The 17,509-nt window shown below is 38.7% G+C and overlaps 1 protein-coding gene across 2 annotated transcripts in view; it reads right to left on the bottom strand.

Annotated features, from left to right (window-relative positions):
* Nucleotides 1–17,509, bottom strand: part of LOC104565073 (amphiphysin) — a 187,769-nt gene that overhangs the window by 36,902 nt on the left and 133,358 nt on the right. For both annotated transcript variants that reach the window (XM_088521095.1, XM_088521094.1), the window contains exons 3-8: nt 11,278–11,332; nt 5,996–6,090; nt 3,196–3,291; nt 1,742–1,849; nt 1,238–1,323; nt 335–410 (exon numbers count right to left, since the gene is read on the bottom strand). In XM_088521095.1, the coding sequence (XP_088377221.1) occupies nt 335–410; nt 1,238–1,323; nt 1,742–1,849; nt 3,196–3,291; nt 5,996–6,090; nt 11,278–11,332 (516 nt within the window). The remainder of the gene's footprint in view (nt 1–334; nt 411–1,237; nt 1,324–1,741; nt 1,850–3,195; nt 3,292–5,995; nt 6,091–11,277; nt 11,333–17,509) is intronic.

Raw genomic sequence — 17,509 nt, forward strand, 5'->3', positions numbered from 1 at the left:
CAGGGCTGGTTAAAGCCATGAGATGCTTAGTAATTGGACACAGAAATAATATTGAAGACAACACTGTCATAAAATGAGATGGAGAAAGTATCAAAATAGAAAGTAAATTTACTGCTAAAATTGATACTACATTTTTGGCCAAGAGTGTATGGGCTGCTGTTTCTTGAAGGAGAGTTCAAAAAAGAGGAGTTGGAAGGTTATGCTACAAATCTGGAATTAGGACAAGTTCTCAGATGTACTTTTCCTATATTTTTACTGCTTTGTTTCAAAACAATTATTTGCCATTTTGCATATCACATAATACAGTACACACAAATGGCCCGTTTTTACTCACCAAAGCTATTTCCTTATGAAACTTGGCTTCAAGGCTGGATACATTTTTGAAGGTATTGACATAGAAGCCAACTCGTCTAAAAAGGATGCCACAGAGAAAGGAAAATAGAATAAAAGATGGGGTGAAAGGGTCACAAGGGAAGAGGAATTCATTTTTTTCCAGACTACAAAGAGTGTTCTTTATTAGGATTCTCAGCAAAGCAAGTGACTGGATTGAATGTCAAAATTGTAATAACCCAAAATAGGACTCTGAATCTATTCACTTTCTGAATTCTTGCTCAAATTAAGTTCTTTCTTTCACTGAGACTAGTTAGTGGGCAACAGATATATTGATACAAAAGGGTACTTACTCCAAATCATTCATATGCAATCTTACTTCTAGTAAGCCATAAAATCTGTATATGTTCCCTGCTTTGGTACTTCTTACAGACAAATGACCTATAAATCAAGATATTCCCAATTTTCTAGAATATCCTGTGGCTGTTTTCTTTGTTTACTTTTGACAGTGCAAATATTTCATCCATTATACTAGCAAGCGGCCTTTTTTCCTTGAAATGATGAGGCATCCCCACTAGGTTTCTTAGAAGGGTAGCAGAAGCAGAGCATGCCCAGACATTCTGTGCTCTGCCATAGTTCTTTATCCATAAAAGACCTTCTTGTACCTTAGAATGAAGAAATGATAAATAATCTTATACAGCGTTAGGAAAAAATATACATATAGTGAGAAGTAAATATAATTTTGGATTGTGCTCATGTATTTTCTCTTTTATTCCATCAAAAAGATGATGGGTGGGATCTGCAAGAAGCTATTAAACCATTTTCAGACAGCTTGTTAAAGCTCAATACAGGTTCTCATTCCTTACTCTCCTTCTAGCCCCTCCAGACAAGATCTGCCTAGCCTTACCGTGACCACAGAGATGGCAATTCTTCCTGTAAATCACTGTTAAACTCTTCAAACACTTTCTGTGCCTTTTGAAACTCTTCTTCAGCCTGAAAAAAAAACAAAAGGAAATTGGCTTCTGTAATCGCTGTAAAACACAGCAACACCTGGCAAATCTGTTCACTTAATGATTATTATTATTATCAAAAGACACAACTCGCATCCATAACAAAGGATGACATAGTGGCACTCTAACCCTGAAAATTCCTGTTTTTGTGACACCAATAGTACTTGCTATTCCCTAAGGCCCCTTAAGTGAGAAAGTTAGGCCTCAAATAGGACTCACTCCTTCAAGAGGCTGAGTGTTCTCTTTCTGATCCACCACAACACTTAACATCCATTTATGCTTAAGGATATTTCAACTGCTGAAAGAGGAAAGAAGAGAAATTTTGTGCTAGGCCTCTGTATAAAAATGAATTGCACCCAAGCTTCAAAAATCTTCTGCCTGGATATTTCTGAGTGTGCTACCTTGGTAATTCTGCCTTCGTCTTTTCTTTTTGAGCTCTGCAGGGCTTCTAGGTGATGCCTTGCACTGTCGTAGTCCACTAGCTTTCTGCTTCGTTTTGCAATGCGAGTCTGTACAGAGGGAGGAAAAAGTGAATGAATCACAATTGGCACTTTTAAGAAAAGTTGTTTTATATATGTTTTCATTGAGCTTTTTGACATGTTTTTATTTTCTCTCACATCTCTGCAAATCACATCTGACATTATCTTCATTTAGCAACACAGGTATGGTAACAGACACAAACTAATGTAAGGGCTTTCTGTAAGTGCAAAGCTTAAAGACCTCAGAAGTCAGAGAACAATGTTATGAGAGACTTCTCTCATTCTCCAGTATAAATAGACTCTTAAAGTCACAATAAAATTGTCTTTTCCCCTTATATACAGCAGCAAATTTAACAAATAATTATCATATACTTTTTTCTGGAGTAGGAAAAATGCTCAAAATTGACTTATCAGAATAGTTGCCTTGACACATAACTGAGACAAATTAAGCTCTAACATGTAGAAGGAATTCTAATGTACCTCCTCTACTTCTCTTGCAACTAAACAAAATTATAAAAAGCCCTTTCAAAAGTTCTAACTTTGCAAAGATGGATATTATATGTGAACTTCTCTTTACAATCCTATTGGTCTTAGGCCACATGCTGAGAGTGCACAAACACATTTTCACTTAGGAGCAAGTATGAATTAATGTTATGATAAATTAATAAAATCAAAACGATAGATGGGGATAACTGTGTGATACCCGGTCAATTATAAATCACTGCATCACAAGGAATTTCCACCTGTGCCTAGGCAACCACATCCAAGTATAAAAGTATTTCCCTCCCACCAGTAATGACTTTTTTCTCCCAGATATTTCATCTCAGCAATCATCTCCTTCAATTGTACACCATGGAGGCATCTGGGAGAACCTAGACTCTGCATAAAAACCTCTCCTGTGTGTATTGCAAAAGTCTTCATGGAACTGATTAAATCACAGGAACTATGCTCCAGATAAAACAAAGAAATTTAAACACCCACAGGTGCATCTAGCCAGTAACAGAAGACTTCCTTTTAATGTTGCAATTTGTCTGGCATTTTGATGCCTGAGAAGCTTAATTCAGCCCTGATGAAGGCAATGAAAGTTATGTCTCATATCAAATAGGAGCAGGAAAAGAAATTACAAAGTTCAGATATACAAAGGTTTTCTTCCAGCCATTACTGTATGGTGATCATTTTTGTTCACTCGGGAAAAAAATCAGTGCAGTCTGAATCCAGGGCTTTGCTTACAAAACAAGATGTTTTACACTAGAAAGAACTGACACTTCCCTCGCTCTGCCTCGCTCTTTTTTTTTAATCTCATTCTTTTTTTTTTACGATTCAGAAATAATCAGTGATATTTACAAATTCTCCATTATAGGAAAGCATTACTGTACTTTGATATCAGGAAATTGTCCTAGATATGTATCCAAGGTCAACAACGACCCATCTACCAATTTTTGATGGAAGTCTTCCCAAAGTTCATCACATTTCTGTAAAAAACAGATGGAAAGAGAGAAATACACTTAGTAGTTCAATTTTACTCCAAACTAAGAAGAAATATGCATGTAAATGGTAGAACTTAGTTTTTCTAAAGTTTTGTTATTTTCTTTATAGCATTATCTCAGATTGCCATTAAGTAAATAAAACAACTTGATATTGCAAACTAATTCACAATAAAAGAAGACTTTTTCATTTTTTTCATTCTTTAAAATATTAGCTTCTATTTGAATATTAGGATATCATGGATACAAGTCTTTCTCAAGACATCAGAATCTAGAACTTCACAAACATGAAACTGAAGTTGCTCCAGTTCTTATACATAAGACTGTTGCTTGATGAGAAACCTTCCTTATAGAGGAAATAAAGTACAACTGAAAATAAAAACAACAAAATAAAAAATAAAAAAACCAGCAAATAAAATAGCTTCCCAGCAATTACAAAGATTTGTGAACTTAGCTTTTTTTGTTCATTAAAAAAAAAAAAAGGCTGTTAAGCTCTGTCTTTCCATTCCATATGTTTTCAGCCATCAAGAGGCATTTGATGAAATGGCTGGCTTAAAAAGCTCTACCCCAAATCACTAGAGAACTGGGATTCCTTATCTGAACCATGTCTACATCAATGGGCAAAACTAACAAAATCACCCAAGAATCATAGAATGCTTAAGGTTAGAAGGGACCTCCAGAGGTCATCTAGTCCAACCCCCCTGCACACGCAGGGTCACCTAGAGCACGTGGCACAGGACTGCGTCCAAGCAGGTTTTGAAGATCTCCAGAGAAGGAGACTCCACAACCTCTCTAGGCAGCCTGTTCCAGTGCTCTGTCACCCTCACTGTGCCACAGTGGTTTTCCTCAGTCCTCTTTGCAGCTCAGGGATAATCACCAGAAGACCTTCTTCATAATTTTAAGAACATGGTAATGCAGCTAATATGAGGAAGACCACATGGAGAGCAGGGTGAGATTTCTTGCAACAAAAATATTGTTGCTGTAACACTGTACTGGATATCCTCAGTTCTCTGTCAGGTAAGTGATTAGCAAGGATTAAATGTCCCAATCCCCTTCGCTTTGCATGTATCAAAATGATTGATACCCGCTTTGATGGGAGGGAGACTGAAGGGGGCAAAGATTGTTTTGCAAGGCTCTTATCCTTGCTGATACTCTTGAAAGCTACTCCATGCTGTTTGTTTAGCAGGAGCATAGGGCATATTATAAATGTTGTGTGATGCTAACATTTAGTTCATGCATTTTTTATCCTAACACAATCCCTAATGAATTATCACAATCCATTAATCATGCTTTAAAAATATCTAATTTATTAACATAATATTTAATCACAGTGGTCTAGAGAGCAGTACAGCATTTCATCAGAATAAAAAAAAAAAGTGCTAGGGCTGCACAGCTCCTTTGCACTTTGTTGATACATATTTTAGACAAATTAAAATCATGGAGATCTTTTGAAAGCTAAGGGGACTGAAAAAAACACTGTTGAAGAGTTCTTCGAGCCCTTTTAATTTCCTAACTTGCAGAACAAGGTCATTTAGGTAGAGAAGTTTTGGCATGAGCACTTGCTGCCTGAGCTGGATAAATAAATAGTAATTCTGAACTGCATTGTTAAGGATACACAAATCTACACTTGCAATTATAGGGAGGAATTTAGGAACAGGGATTCCCTTCTACGATGAAGATGCATAACTAACATTTATCCCTACACTGAATGGAGATGAAAGGCCAAACTTTTGCCTTTTCATATACAACTATGAATTGCCAAGTATAAAATCTAGTAGTCTGCAGATACAACATGAAGGGCTGCAGTGTGATGCAGCTGAGCTCTCAGCCAGTGAAACTGAAGGATATAAATGTTGTAGTATGCTCACTTAAACAGTTTGGAAGTTGGGTGCATTTAAACTAAAAAGCCCATGGCGCCTTCAGCAGCATGGGAGGGGAGAGGAGAGCAACCACAGAGAGGAAAAGCAATCATCAGGCAGTCTTTAGATGACTGCTCTGCCTTCCAGTTTCGTGTTAATTTTTTTCTTTTTTTCCACAAGGCCTCCCACACTGAATGGTAGGTGGGCGCAAGCTGCAGAGGTAACAGATTGCACTTTCTTGTCACCACCAATACATTTGCTGACAGACTTCCCCCAGAATTAAGGCTGTTTACTCTAGGAAGAAAGTTCAGAGCTCCTAAAATTAGACTGCTGCAGCATCCTCTAGAAAAGCCTAGCTTTCTCCAGTCACTGGAGAAACCTAAGGAAGGTATGCTAGAATGAACCTCAGCCTGCAAGACTCATTTGGCCTCAGACTCTAGAGACCTTCTACAGACTTGTCAATCAGCTGCTTTCAGGACTGATTCTGCTCTCTCTGATGCTAACTGAAGTGTGAGGTTATGTCAGCCTAATAGAAACATGGGAGTCTTAAGCCAGGGTCAGAAAAGAGAAAAAGAAGGCCTTGAGGACCAACAACATCTCATTTTTCAGTAATTATTCTTAAAATTTAATACAGCCAGCTTGTAAAATGATTATTGCAAATGGAGCAACTGCTCAGCAGGAGGTATGTTTCACAAGACAGTAATTTACTTGCTGAAACAACAGCATTTAACAGACAATGAAGAATTCAGGGAAACTGCAAACCTATTCTTCTCAGTAGCTCAGATTACTCTATTTGCAGCCCAGTATTTTTTTCCTCTTTCCACACTTCTTACCTCTCCAATCATTTTCACATCTTCTCGTCCATACCAGTCTGGCTCATATACTTCATGAAGAGACTCGGTAAGCTTCTTAGAGGCATCTTGCATCCCTGTAATTTGACAGAAAAAAAAAAAAAAAGAATGTAACCAGAAACAACAAGGAACAGTTAATAAATATCTTTTTTTCAACCCACTCATACACCCTACCCTATTCCCTCCTGTATGTTTAGGATATAGTTTTCAAGAGATGAAATAAAAGCTTTGTGTTCACCCAACTCCCCAAAATGAACAAGAAATTTTATCCTTTGGAGAATTAAACTAAAAGAGAATTTACTAAAAGTAAATACAAACACATATTTAATATCCTCTGAAAGATTATAACCAGAAGCCAATCAAATAGCAACCCTGAGTTTCTGCCTTCGGTTACTGTCAGCTTTTCCATTCTTCAGTTTCAAATCTGATTCACAGCGAGTACCAATGTGCACAGAGGACAAGGTATCCCCTAGATGGCATGATTGAGATGGCAGACATTTAGAGGAAGTGAGATCTAGAGAGGAGGACTTGCAAAGGATGGATCTGGTTCAAACAAAAATGATCCCCAAAAGGGGAGAAGTCACACGAAGTCAGAACATGCCTCAAGACTTCCTTATCTGCTCGTTCTCAAAGATACTGAAATCTCAGGAGCTTGCATGTATAGTGAAAGCTGTTAAGAAAAAAAAAAGTTTGGTGCTCTTGCTCAGAGGAATCTGTTCCCACCAGTGCTCACAATGATTGTGACATGAAACTACCTAAATAACGAAACAAATCAACAAGACTGGAAAGAGCTGAAGCTGTGTCTTCCTGTCCAAACAAACAACATGCCACATCACTGGTAACAGGATAGTGTCTATAGAGAATTGTCCTGACTCAAACTGGATCCATCACCTCTGAAGCTCATGACATTACTGGTGAAAGAAGAAAAAGGACTGACAATGGTTGTATTTGTTTCTAATATGCAAAATATATGACTTTTTTCCATATAAAGTGACTTATATATCAAGCAGATTCAATGATAATACTAGAGAGCATCTAAATGCGTCTTCAGGGAGAGCACTTGCTCTTAGTGAGTAAACTGCTGCCCTCTGTGAAGGCACTGGGGTTTGCCTTTCTGCTTTGCTAGAGCAGGAATACATTCGATGGTGAATATGATTCTGAATGCAATAAGAAAACAAATATGATGCCCAAGAAGATATTAAGTGTCAGTTCAGAAGCAGTCTGAATTGACTAAACTCTAAAATGGCAGACAACTATCTTAATATCCTTGCAAAATCTCAACAACATTGACTGCTAAAAATATTTTGACCTAGCAGTAAATTTTTGTTTAAAAGTACATTTTTTCCCCAGCCAAAGTCTGTTTGCTGCAGCACATCTGTGCTGTCTTGAAAATATCTCCAGTGTGATCTTCAGGTTTTCAGATTTAATTGCTCAATAGGTGTATTTAGAAATAACACTGACATTCTCTTTTCTACACAAATAAATGTCTAGAAAGAGAAGTGAATTAACTTGAAACTGGAATATCCAGAGTGAACAGTTTTGACCTGCTCAGCAACTCTCATTACTCACTCCAACACATGCACACGCACACAAAGTAGGAGAGGAAAAGAAAAGCAGATAGGTACACCTCTCAGTACAAAAACAGTGGCCTTTGACATGGATAGGATAGGCAAAAAGAGTTAAGAAAAAGCTGGAAGTAAACAGCTATTCTTGGACCTAGGTTCAAGGGAGAGAATGGCATGGTAAGGGGGAGAAAGTGCACAAAGCCTGGTGTGCAGAAAGTACAAGCTCTTACCCTTAAGTCAATAGGTGCTGAGCCTAAATAAATAAATATGTGACTTTTTCTTAGGTTGTATTACGTATTCTTTTATGACACAACCCAGCCCAGAGAATTTGTATAGTATATATGAACTTAAGGCTCATTTCTTCCTCCTCTGTGCAGTACAGTTAGGACAATGAATCTGTAGCTAAGAAATGGTTCCTGGAGAGAGAGGGTTTTGCCTAGAATATACCAGTTCACACCAAAATGCAACTTCACATATTTTTTCCAGGTAGGACTCATTTAAAATCTTCTTCAGTGCTGCTGCTCACACTTGATCCTTTCTGATACCTGTACTTCTGCCCTTCAGCACCCTGCAGACTAAACCTGCGACATATGTTCCTGGGGCAGATGTGCCAACTGAGCTTTTCTCTAATCTCTTTTGCAATTTGTGTTCAGCTCAGGCACAGATCAGTGTCAGGTAGAGCACTTTTGCCTGCACAGGTTCTTGCTTTTGAATACTATGCAACTCAGGTCTGTATCTGCCTAAGAGAATAAGTAAAAGGTACTTAAATATCCCATGCCGCATTCATAGCAAACTTGTGGCAGCTTTTGCAGTTTCTTCTATCCTGGTACTCTGGAATAATCTTTGGGCTGAGTGTATGCCTGTATAAAGCTTCAGTCACGTCCAGCAGCAACGTGAAGTGGGTAGGCACAACAGTATCCGGCTTCTTCAGACAAAAAGGGCTTCAGTCTAAAATTCCAACAGACCAAGATGACCTGGGCTACTCCCTCTCTATTGCATTTATATTATATTCACTATATTCAGCCCACATAAGCATGTAGGTATATATTTACCAGTTCTCCTCCTGTTCTTGCTCATGCCTGTGCACATAAACTCATAATGCCCAAGGATTGAAGGGGGAGGAGGGAGTTGTGTGGTTTTCACATTGAATTATTTCTTATGTACTGATACCTCTAATGCATTATTCAGCACTAAAAATTGAGAAGATTAATGTCATACATAGGTTGGAGGTTGTCACTTTGCCTTTTTTAAATGCTCTCCATAAAAAAAAAGATGAGTTATTTAAAGCAAGTCCTTAAGTACTAAAAATATGAATTTTTTTACTGATGGCAACCTCTTAGAAGTTTATGCTTAATATCCATTGTTTGATTAGTACTGCTTCTTCTTGGTAATTGGATCACTTATTTAATAACTAGAAATGCCAAAAATGAATTGTTTAAGAAAAATGATGCTAAACAATCCATTTCCCAAAGGCTGAGGCTCTTGTTTGAAAATCATCCTTCTTTCTATGAGAAACAGCCCATGTCCCTGGGGCCTCATAGAACTCCTAGAGCTCCACACATGGTAGGGATGCTCGAGACAGAATAATAAACCTGAGACTGATGCAGAAACATCCCCATTATGGTGCTCTAGAGATGGCAGAGGGTAGCTGACAGTTTGCCATCACCATTTCAATATACTGAAATTCCCAAAGAGATCAAGACAACCTTGAAGAGGGGTCAAAACAGTACGGCTGTCCAAGGACTTCATGTCAGTCTTAGGAACCATATATTGTGAGGTCTCCTGGTGCCCGAAAGACGGAGGCCTTGGAAATCACATAGGAAATCTCACTCTCCTAGACCAAAGCACCTTGGTCTGTCTCTTAATATTTAATTATCAGAGTGAGGAAGAGAACTACTTCATGCAAGGTTCTCCAGGGCAATAACCTGTCCCACTAGTCATTATCGCTGCCTACTCAATAGAGTTTCCACAAGAACAATTCAATCATTTCTTATTCATAATCTCATAATTCATTATGAAATTTTACAGAAAGAAGATGAACAATTTTATTGCTTCTAGGAAATAAAATGGCTGATTTTAAGAGATATATGTATCTGCAGGGTATGCACAATTCTGCGAGCAATAGACTGACCACTCAGCAATTAAAGTGCCTTAGCCTCTTTTTCTCCTCCTGCAGAGCAGTTATTATTTATTAATGTCAAGCCACTTAAAAAACATAGTGCCTTTTTTTCCTTTATTTTTGTTTTTATGATGTAGAATTCCTTTTCACTTCTGCACTTGCCACCTGCATGCAAATGCATGTACTTTAATGCCTATCTGTATTTGTGCCTGCAAAGCGCTGACGATCAAGAACCGAAGGATTATTTGGGTTTCTTTAAAAATTGGCCCATAAAACCTTTACAAACACCTGTAGCTCCCAAAAGCTTAAAAAAGAAAATAATGGAATAGAGGACTCTGATGCCTGTTTCCTAGGAGACTGGAGAGGACAAAACATGAGGCTTCAGATGACTAGGGTGGTGGGAGACAGAGCACAGCCTGCAGTACAAACACCGTGGATAGAACACACAGCAGCCCTCAAACTACCATGCAGGTGAAATGCAGCATCACATTACAACTATTCATAGATCGACAGCTTTATGTTATGGTTCTTTGGAGTTCTCAAGTAACCAAGAATAAAGATCAAGATCCTGCTGAGACCAGTAAGTGCTTCAGAATGAAAGTATGAACACAGAAAAAATACTTCTATTTTAAGAAAGTGCAAGACTAAATCTCAGAAGCGTTTTCCTCCGACATATTAACATGAAGGGATAAAGAGAGTTAATAGAGGATCATGGGATCATTTCTTCCTTAGACTGTCCCCTGGTCTTACAGCACTTTCATATTCTAAAATCCAGTCACACAAATGTCATGCAGTAAAATAAAACTTCTTACTAGCTAACAATATATTAGTTTCAGACAGGCACTTCTAAGCAAAACAGCAGCCTTTCCTGTTCCTGAGGCCCTTGCAAATGAACTGTTTTTCTTGCAGCTGGAGGAGTACAAGGATATACAGTGCATTATTTTCTAATGATAAGAAGTAAGTCCATAATTATGGCAAGCCTCTAAGGCTCAGGCACCCCAGGTACAGAAATCCCAGTGTAGGGGCTCAGGAGTGGGGTTCCCTTGCCTTTGTGCACCACTCACCCCAAAGTGTTATAATGGTAACAGTCACTCACAGAACAAGAAACACTGATGCTGTAGCTGATGCTGCATCATTTTCTGCCACCCAAAACCTGGAGGAGCCTTTGCTACTGCTGCACCTGTCAGTGTCAGGGAAGCCCCTGAGCTGGGCATTGCATCTGCATTCCCAGGTTGGCATCTTGCTCTGCAGCAAGAAGGGGTGCCAGCCTGGGCACCATTGATGCCCACTGTTGGCTTTGAAGTTTTCTTAGCATATCGTTTTTAAGGTTCATTCAAGCTAGTTATGACTGGGTCTTTTATTTAACATTGGAGGATAACAAGGTCTTACCAAGCAGTAAGCCAGTCCAAGCAATTTTCACATAAGGTCTTACCAGCTGCAGTAAGTCAGTTGCAATAGAGAAATGTGGCCTACTTATGAAAAAAACAGCATCATTTGTATTTGTCCTTGCAGAATTTAAACAACATACTTAGTTCAACCAAAAAAAAGTTTGCTTCACAGAAATATGACTAAAAATTCACCTTTGATGGCAGCTAAATACGCTCTCAGTTCCCTCTGGAGCCTGGAACCCTCTGCCTGGAAAGGAAGAAGATAGCAAAAACACATGAAAACACATTTCACTTATATGCCTTAAAAATGTAGTACACCAAACTTAATAACAAAGAGCTATTTCACAAGCTATTTGATGAACTAAGGCACTTGTAAACATTTCAAACATACTTGTTGCAGGTACATGCACAAGTTCATATAGAAAAAGTGGCATATGTAAGATGCTACACACAGTGCAGCTCTCTAGGATAAACCTTCTAGTTTTATTTCAGCCGTTTGCACAGGGATCCATCCCAGTCAAAGACAGATTTTACAGCAAAGACAGAAGTTCTAGCCTGGCCAACCTAAGTTAGGACGGGCCAATGTCAAAGAATTACAATCAAGTTTGCTGCACCTGCTTTGGAAACCACTCAAATTGGGCCAGTTTGGACTGGCTGAGGGTCTGGCTCACTAGTTTAACAAACAGTTTTCATACATTTCAGATTTTCAAATATTCACTAAATAACTGCAAAAAACATAGTCCTAAAATAGTTATTTTGTTTAGCTTGGCAAATGCAGTCTGCCATGAAATCTCAATTCTTTCCTTGGCTAATATATCAAAAGGATCTTTACTTTATACCAAGAGGTTATTTTATCTATGACCGTATCACAGTTTGTACTTGCAAAAAAGGATTTGCAAAAAAAAATTGTTCTACATTATGGGGCATCCATTATGGCTAACAACCTATTTTCTAGGATGTATTAATAGCCTGAAGAATTTGGAAATATGCTGTTTCTGGTACCTAATATCCTTCAATTTATTTATTTAAACTTCTGGAAACTACAGGAATATCCATTTGTGGTTACATTTCTCAGACATAGGTACATCATATGGAAAAATCGCTTGCAATATTCAAGAGAACACCTTGGAATTTTTCTTATATTTCTCATTCAAAAGTCAAAAGGATGCCTATGTTAATATTTAGGAGGCAGAATCTCAGCTGGCATAGACCATTAAAACCCTGCTGAAGTCAAAAGACTTTGCACAACAGTGAAGGATTTGCTATTAGTGATCCTCAGAGAGTTTAAACAGAAAGGATTATGAGAGATTCAGATAGAAAGAGACCAGCTTGGTCTTAGGATCCATCTACCTGTCAACACATTAAATCCAAGCAGTGGTTCTCCACTTGCCTAACCAGGGCACACATTGCAGTATGCATATTACATTCTTCAACTCAATGCCTCTCCCAGGACCTTACCAGGACCTGAAGAACAAAAACTCCTAATTACAACATACTGTAAAAAAGGCAAGGAGAGCACAGGTACTACCAGTGTTCTAAGAACTTGGAAATACTAAAGACTTCCACAGGCAAAAATATCCAAGAGCTCTCAGAAAACAGGCTGAATCCACTTTATGCATCCAGCCCACAATTCTGTCTCTGATTTTTATCCATACTTGGTACTTTAAGGAAAGGCAAACCCTTCCCTTGCTTTGGGATCACCACTACACACCGACACAGGGCCAGGCAAGTATCTGGGGCAGGAATCAGTGAAATTCCTAATCCTCAGGCATCAGCACTCATGACGCAGTAGACATAGTGGTAGTTTTTTGTTGTGTCCCATTTAAAGCAAAGAAGTAAAAAACATTTCACACTGCTTAATACAAATTGCCATCCTATCATAACAACACATTATAGCATCCTACATAACACAGTATCACTCTAACACACTGCAAAGCAGACTCTTTTCTACTTCTGTTAGTGATAGAATGCGAGGCGGAGAATGACAGAAGCTGTCTGCTTTCTGTGGAGAAAAACATTAAAGGAACGATACAGGCAGAGAGGAAAGAAAATTATTTGAGTCTGGGGAAAGAAGCTCCTGCCCTAAGATCTGAAGAGGAGCATCTGTGGACACACAGCAGAGGTAGGTGGGATGTTCCCCTGTTTTGTGTGTGAACCTCTGTGAGAACTCCTTGTCTTCTGAGAAGCCACATGAATGTATAGGAATTATCCTTCCAACTTGCAACTTAGGCATGAGTATGGCCTCTTCGCTTATGGCAACAGTGGGAAGTAGATACTCACAGCAACCAAATTCTTCACCATCGTCCATCTGAACAGGTTCCCAGCTGGTAACACTTTCTGATGTTTTGGAAACAGGAAAATTATGGTTGGAAGTTCAGAACCCTGTCAGCAGTCCTCATTTCCAGGGAAAGGCCTATATTTATTCGTACAAGTGATACTCTGTCACCAAAAATAACTAGTACACAAAGCGTGTGTCAGGGACACATGCCACTCCAATGCTATGTTTATAGCTGTGCTACTGCAGTTTTACTACTGATACCCTAAAATGCTATGACATCTATTGTGGCTGGTTAGTGTCGCAAGTCATCAGCAACCACTGCTCAAGAAAAAGCCAAAGCAGTGAGACATAATGCATAACGCAAATCTTTTGCCATATGCACTGTTAGAAATTCTCATGATTCATTAAAAAGAATAATTTTAACATGGGTCACCTTACTCTAGGTTATTAATAAGTCCCAAGCCACTGAAATATCCATGCAACCTAGAGCCATACGAATGCTCCCTCACTTGCAAATGCTGTACAACACACAGTGCTAAGGAGCCCATGAGCGTGGGCCAGCTCCCATTCCCTTTCTGAAACCTTTCAACCTCAGTGGTGACAGACTTGGACCTTTCTATAAAATATGTGTTTGCATAATCTGCATCAATAGTCTCCCGTCTGGTGATTTCTGTGAAAGGCACCTCTGCTCTACCCATTTTACTAAACTAAGTTCACTGCTGGTGAAGGTAGATTCACCTAAGCAAATAGTACTCCCAGAGGGAAAAAATTGCATTGCTGACTCCACACACCTTGCCAAGGGTCCTATACTGGGCTTGAAAGCACTGTTTTTTCAGATCTCAACCATATTTAATATTTCCTTATCCATGCTTACTGCAACCTCTACATTCTCTCCCTTCTGGTCTGTCAGATGGAAACATCCACTGGTTCTGAAGCAATTGCTCCAAGTAATTTCATTAAAACCATCCACTTTGCTAACTGAGATGCAAAATCTTTAATGGTAATGAAAAGTAGGTGTCATTTTGCAGATGCTGTTCTCCTGAGAAACAAGGTTTCCAAAACAGCACTGATGCTTTCTGTACAGTTTCAGAATTTGGTTTACATGAGGCAGCAAAATGAGTCACAGTTTCATAATATGCAAGAAAACTCAAGAGACAAATCCCAGTAGTGTTAGTCGCAGACTTCTCACAGTCAGGTTGGCTGGTAACAGCAGGCATGTTACCAACAGACTCCAGCTGCAGAAACGAGCGCTCATAGCTCCCTGGGTCAAAATCAACAGATCACCTAGCAAAACTTTCACAGGCAATCCTGCCATATCGTACATTTGAGCAAGCTGGCATGCTGATCACCCAAAACAGCATCTCTCACTTTAAAAAAAAAAAAAAAAAAAAAGGCAATACAGGTCTCCACAGTTATGTACCAAGTTTGGTGCTTTGAGCACTGCAGTATATACAGTCACTACTGCCATTGCTCCTTTGTTTCTACTCTGTACCTTATGATGCAGTAGGTTTTATGCATCCAAGAAAAAACATGTGCCTGGTTCGAGCAGGAGGCTCAGTGCCTCAGGATCACAGCCAAGACAGCAGGACTGAGCCTTTTCAGTAGGACTGTCCTTTGGAGTTATTCATTTATTTATTTATAGCATTTAGGCATGCCTTAGAGCACAGAAATTAAGACAAGAGAGCCACAGTACAGCTGGCTCAAATGCTGAAGAAACCCACTGAACTTTTAAAGACATAAAAGCATAAAAATCAGAGTTCGTGTCATAGCACCTTTCACCTGACAATGCATTAGGGAAATTACTGCTTCTGCACAGACACAAAAAGGCTTTGCCCTCCATGAAGGCTGAAATCAGGTGACCTAATTGCCAGGTATCACTTATTCACAACTTTCCATTCAGAATAGAAGAATTTGATTTATCTATTATGTCACATACAAGATGCAAACACAATACATCTTTACAGGAAAGGTAAGCATCAAGTGCTTAATACCAAAAACAGACAAATCATCCCACTTTAGTGAGAGTTAAAAGCACTGTCAATGCCTGGAGCATACCATATTTACTAACTGTCCCCACATGAACACAAAACAGCTAATCATTAATGTAGCTGTAAGTCTAACACTGCATTTGTTCCATTTCATCACTAAGACACAAGGGAAAATCAGCTCAAATCAAGGCATCTTGCATAGCACCTGGCAGGCACACTCTCTTGAAATGTGCAGTTATTACTTGTAGCATAAAGCATGGCTGTCATTCTATTTGAAACACTTCAGGTAGTATTTACTGATATGACTTCTGGCAAACTCAGAAGAATGCCTGTAAATGACTATATCACTACAAAATGCTCACAAATAAAAGAGGCTATTGAGATGCATTCATAATTTAGTATGAAATACATTTGCATATCACAGTGCAATGTTGTGCCTAGCCCTACCTGAGCATTGTTCAACCCGTTTTAGTTCCTGAAAGTGTCTCCCAAATTTGGGAAGTTTGTTTGTGAAGAAATATATTTCTTTTCTCTTCTACCAGCTAACAGAGACTTGGATTTTGAATCCCTTGTCTTGTGTGTCATAGGAAAAAGAATGAAAAGAAAACCCGAGTTTGCAAATTGCTCTGGAAAAACAGAAGGTTTTGGAATCCCTGAGTATATGCCAGGAAATTCCAGTCACCAAGAAAGCTCAAGAGTGGTAATTTCATTATTCCAGTAAGGAAGTAACAGGGTGAGATGAAAGAAACTGCATGAAACCAGGCAGGCCCCTCAGACAGTGTGCACTAAGCCAAAAACATGGGCTAAAAAGGCAGGAACCAACATCCTCTGCCCTTTGTTAGCAATGACCCACCCCCTGCAGTCACATAAGAAAGATCCATGCCCACAGTCATGTTCTTAATACTCTTTTGCTTCTCATTTCTGCTCAGGGAAGCAGGTATTTTTGGCTCACGGACCCTACAGAAAATAAACAATTCCAAGAAGAAAGGCTTTGTGGTAAGAAAATAACATGACAAGAAGCTTAAGTAGGTATCTTCTTGTATCTGCAGCATCAGAATAACCCATAGAGAATTGGGTGTAGGATCCTACCCTCATATCTATTACATCTCCCTACCAGCATATTCACTTTCCCAAAGTAGGGCCCTACCTAACGGATTTAACTGATCTTTGGGGTGTACAACAACAACAAATTCAGAGGCTGCTGATGTATGGCTAATAGCAATCTATACAGATAAAATGTAAAGCTAGACTTCCTAAATACCTGATTGAGTTTCTATGATTATTGTGGCATTAATAAGCAATATAGTAGCAGATGTAAGAGAAAACTAGGACTGTTTGTGTGAACTAGATGATACTGAGTGTGCAACTCCAGAGCTTGGCTACATCAACAAAAAGAGTGCTTCAATGCATGTCATCTGTCCAAAGAACAGCTTGAAATCAATGCTGTGCTACATCTGTCAGCAAGCTAAAGAAACTTGCAGCGAACGACTATCTGGCGAGGATAAATCTTTTCAGGATCCCTAACAATGACACCAGAGACGTATATTTTACTGCAAGGCGCATTCTGTAAAGCAACCCACAGAGGTAGATCCTGCTCACCTAAGAATAAAAGGAAGGTTCTTGCTTTTTACCTCCTTTTATAAAGCAGCTGAATGCAGCACTTGACGCTTTATTTCAACTACATTTCTTTGGCTTCTACTTTGGATTAGTAACTGGTAACTCTCTGTGTGTGCATGTTAGCATGCAGTTTTAATGTATGTATGCACTAAATATATTTTAATTGTTGACAACCTAACATGAAAAAAAAAGGTAAAAATGAGAGGTGAATACAAGATTTCATTCTTGGACAGGAAAGAGAATGTTGATCTCTTACAAAAATTAAACAAGTACTGAGAGTCTTTACATCTGGAGATACAGGAATTGCTACTTAGATTCTTAACTTCCTAGAGATTAAATTTCAGGTAAAATTCCAATGGACTTGATATTTTCACAACAGAGAGAAATATGCAGATTTTTTTTCCTTTTTCTAAACTTAAGGGTTGATTCAGAGTCTAAGCACATCTAAAATTAGTTGTGCAGAATGGAAGGTCTAAACTTAGAAAAATTTCTTGCAAAATACTGAAAATCTGTCATAAATGAATTTATAGAGTCCATAAGT

The sequence above is a fragment of the Tinamus guttatus genome, unplaced genomic scaffold (genome assembly GCF_059628265.1).
Source record: "Tinamus guttatus ecotype Peru unplaced genomic scaffold, ASM5962826v1 Tinamus_guttatus_pri_ptg000115l, whole genome shotgun sequence".
NCBI lineage: Eukaryota > Metazoa > Chordata > Aves > Tinamiformes > Tinamidae > Tinamus > Tinamus guttatus.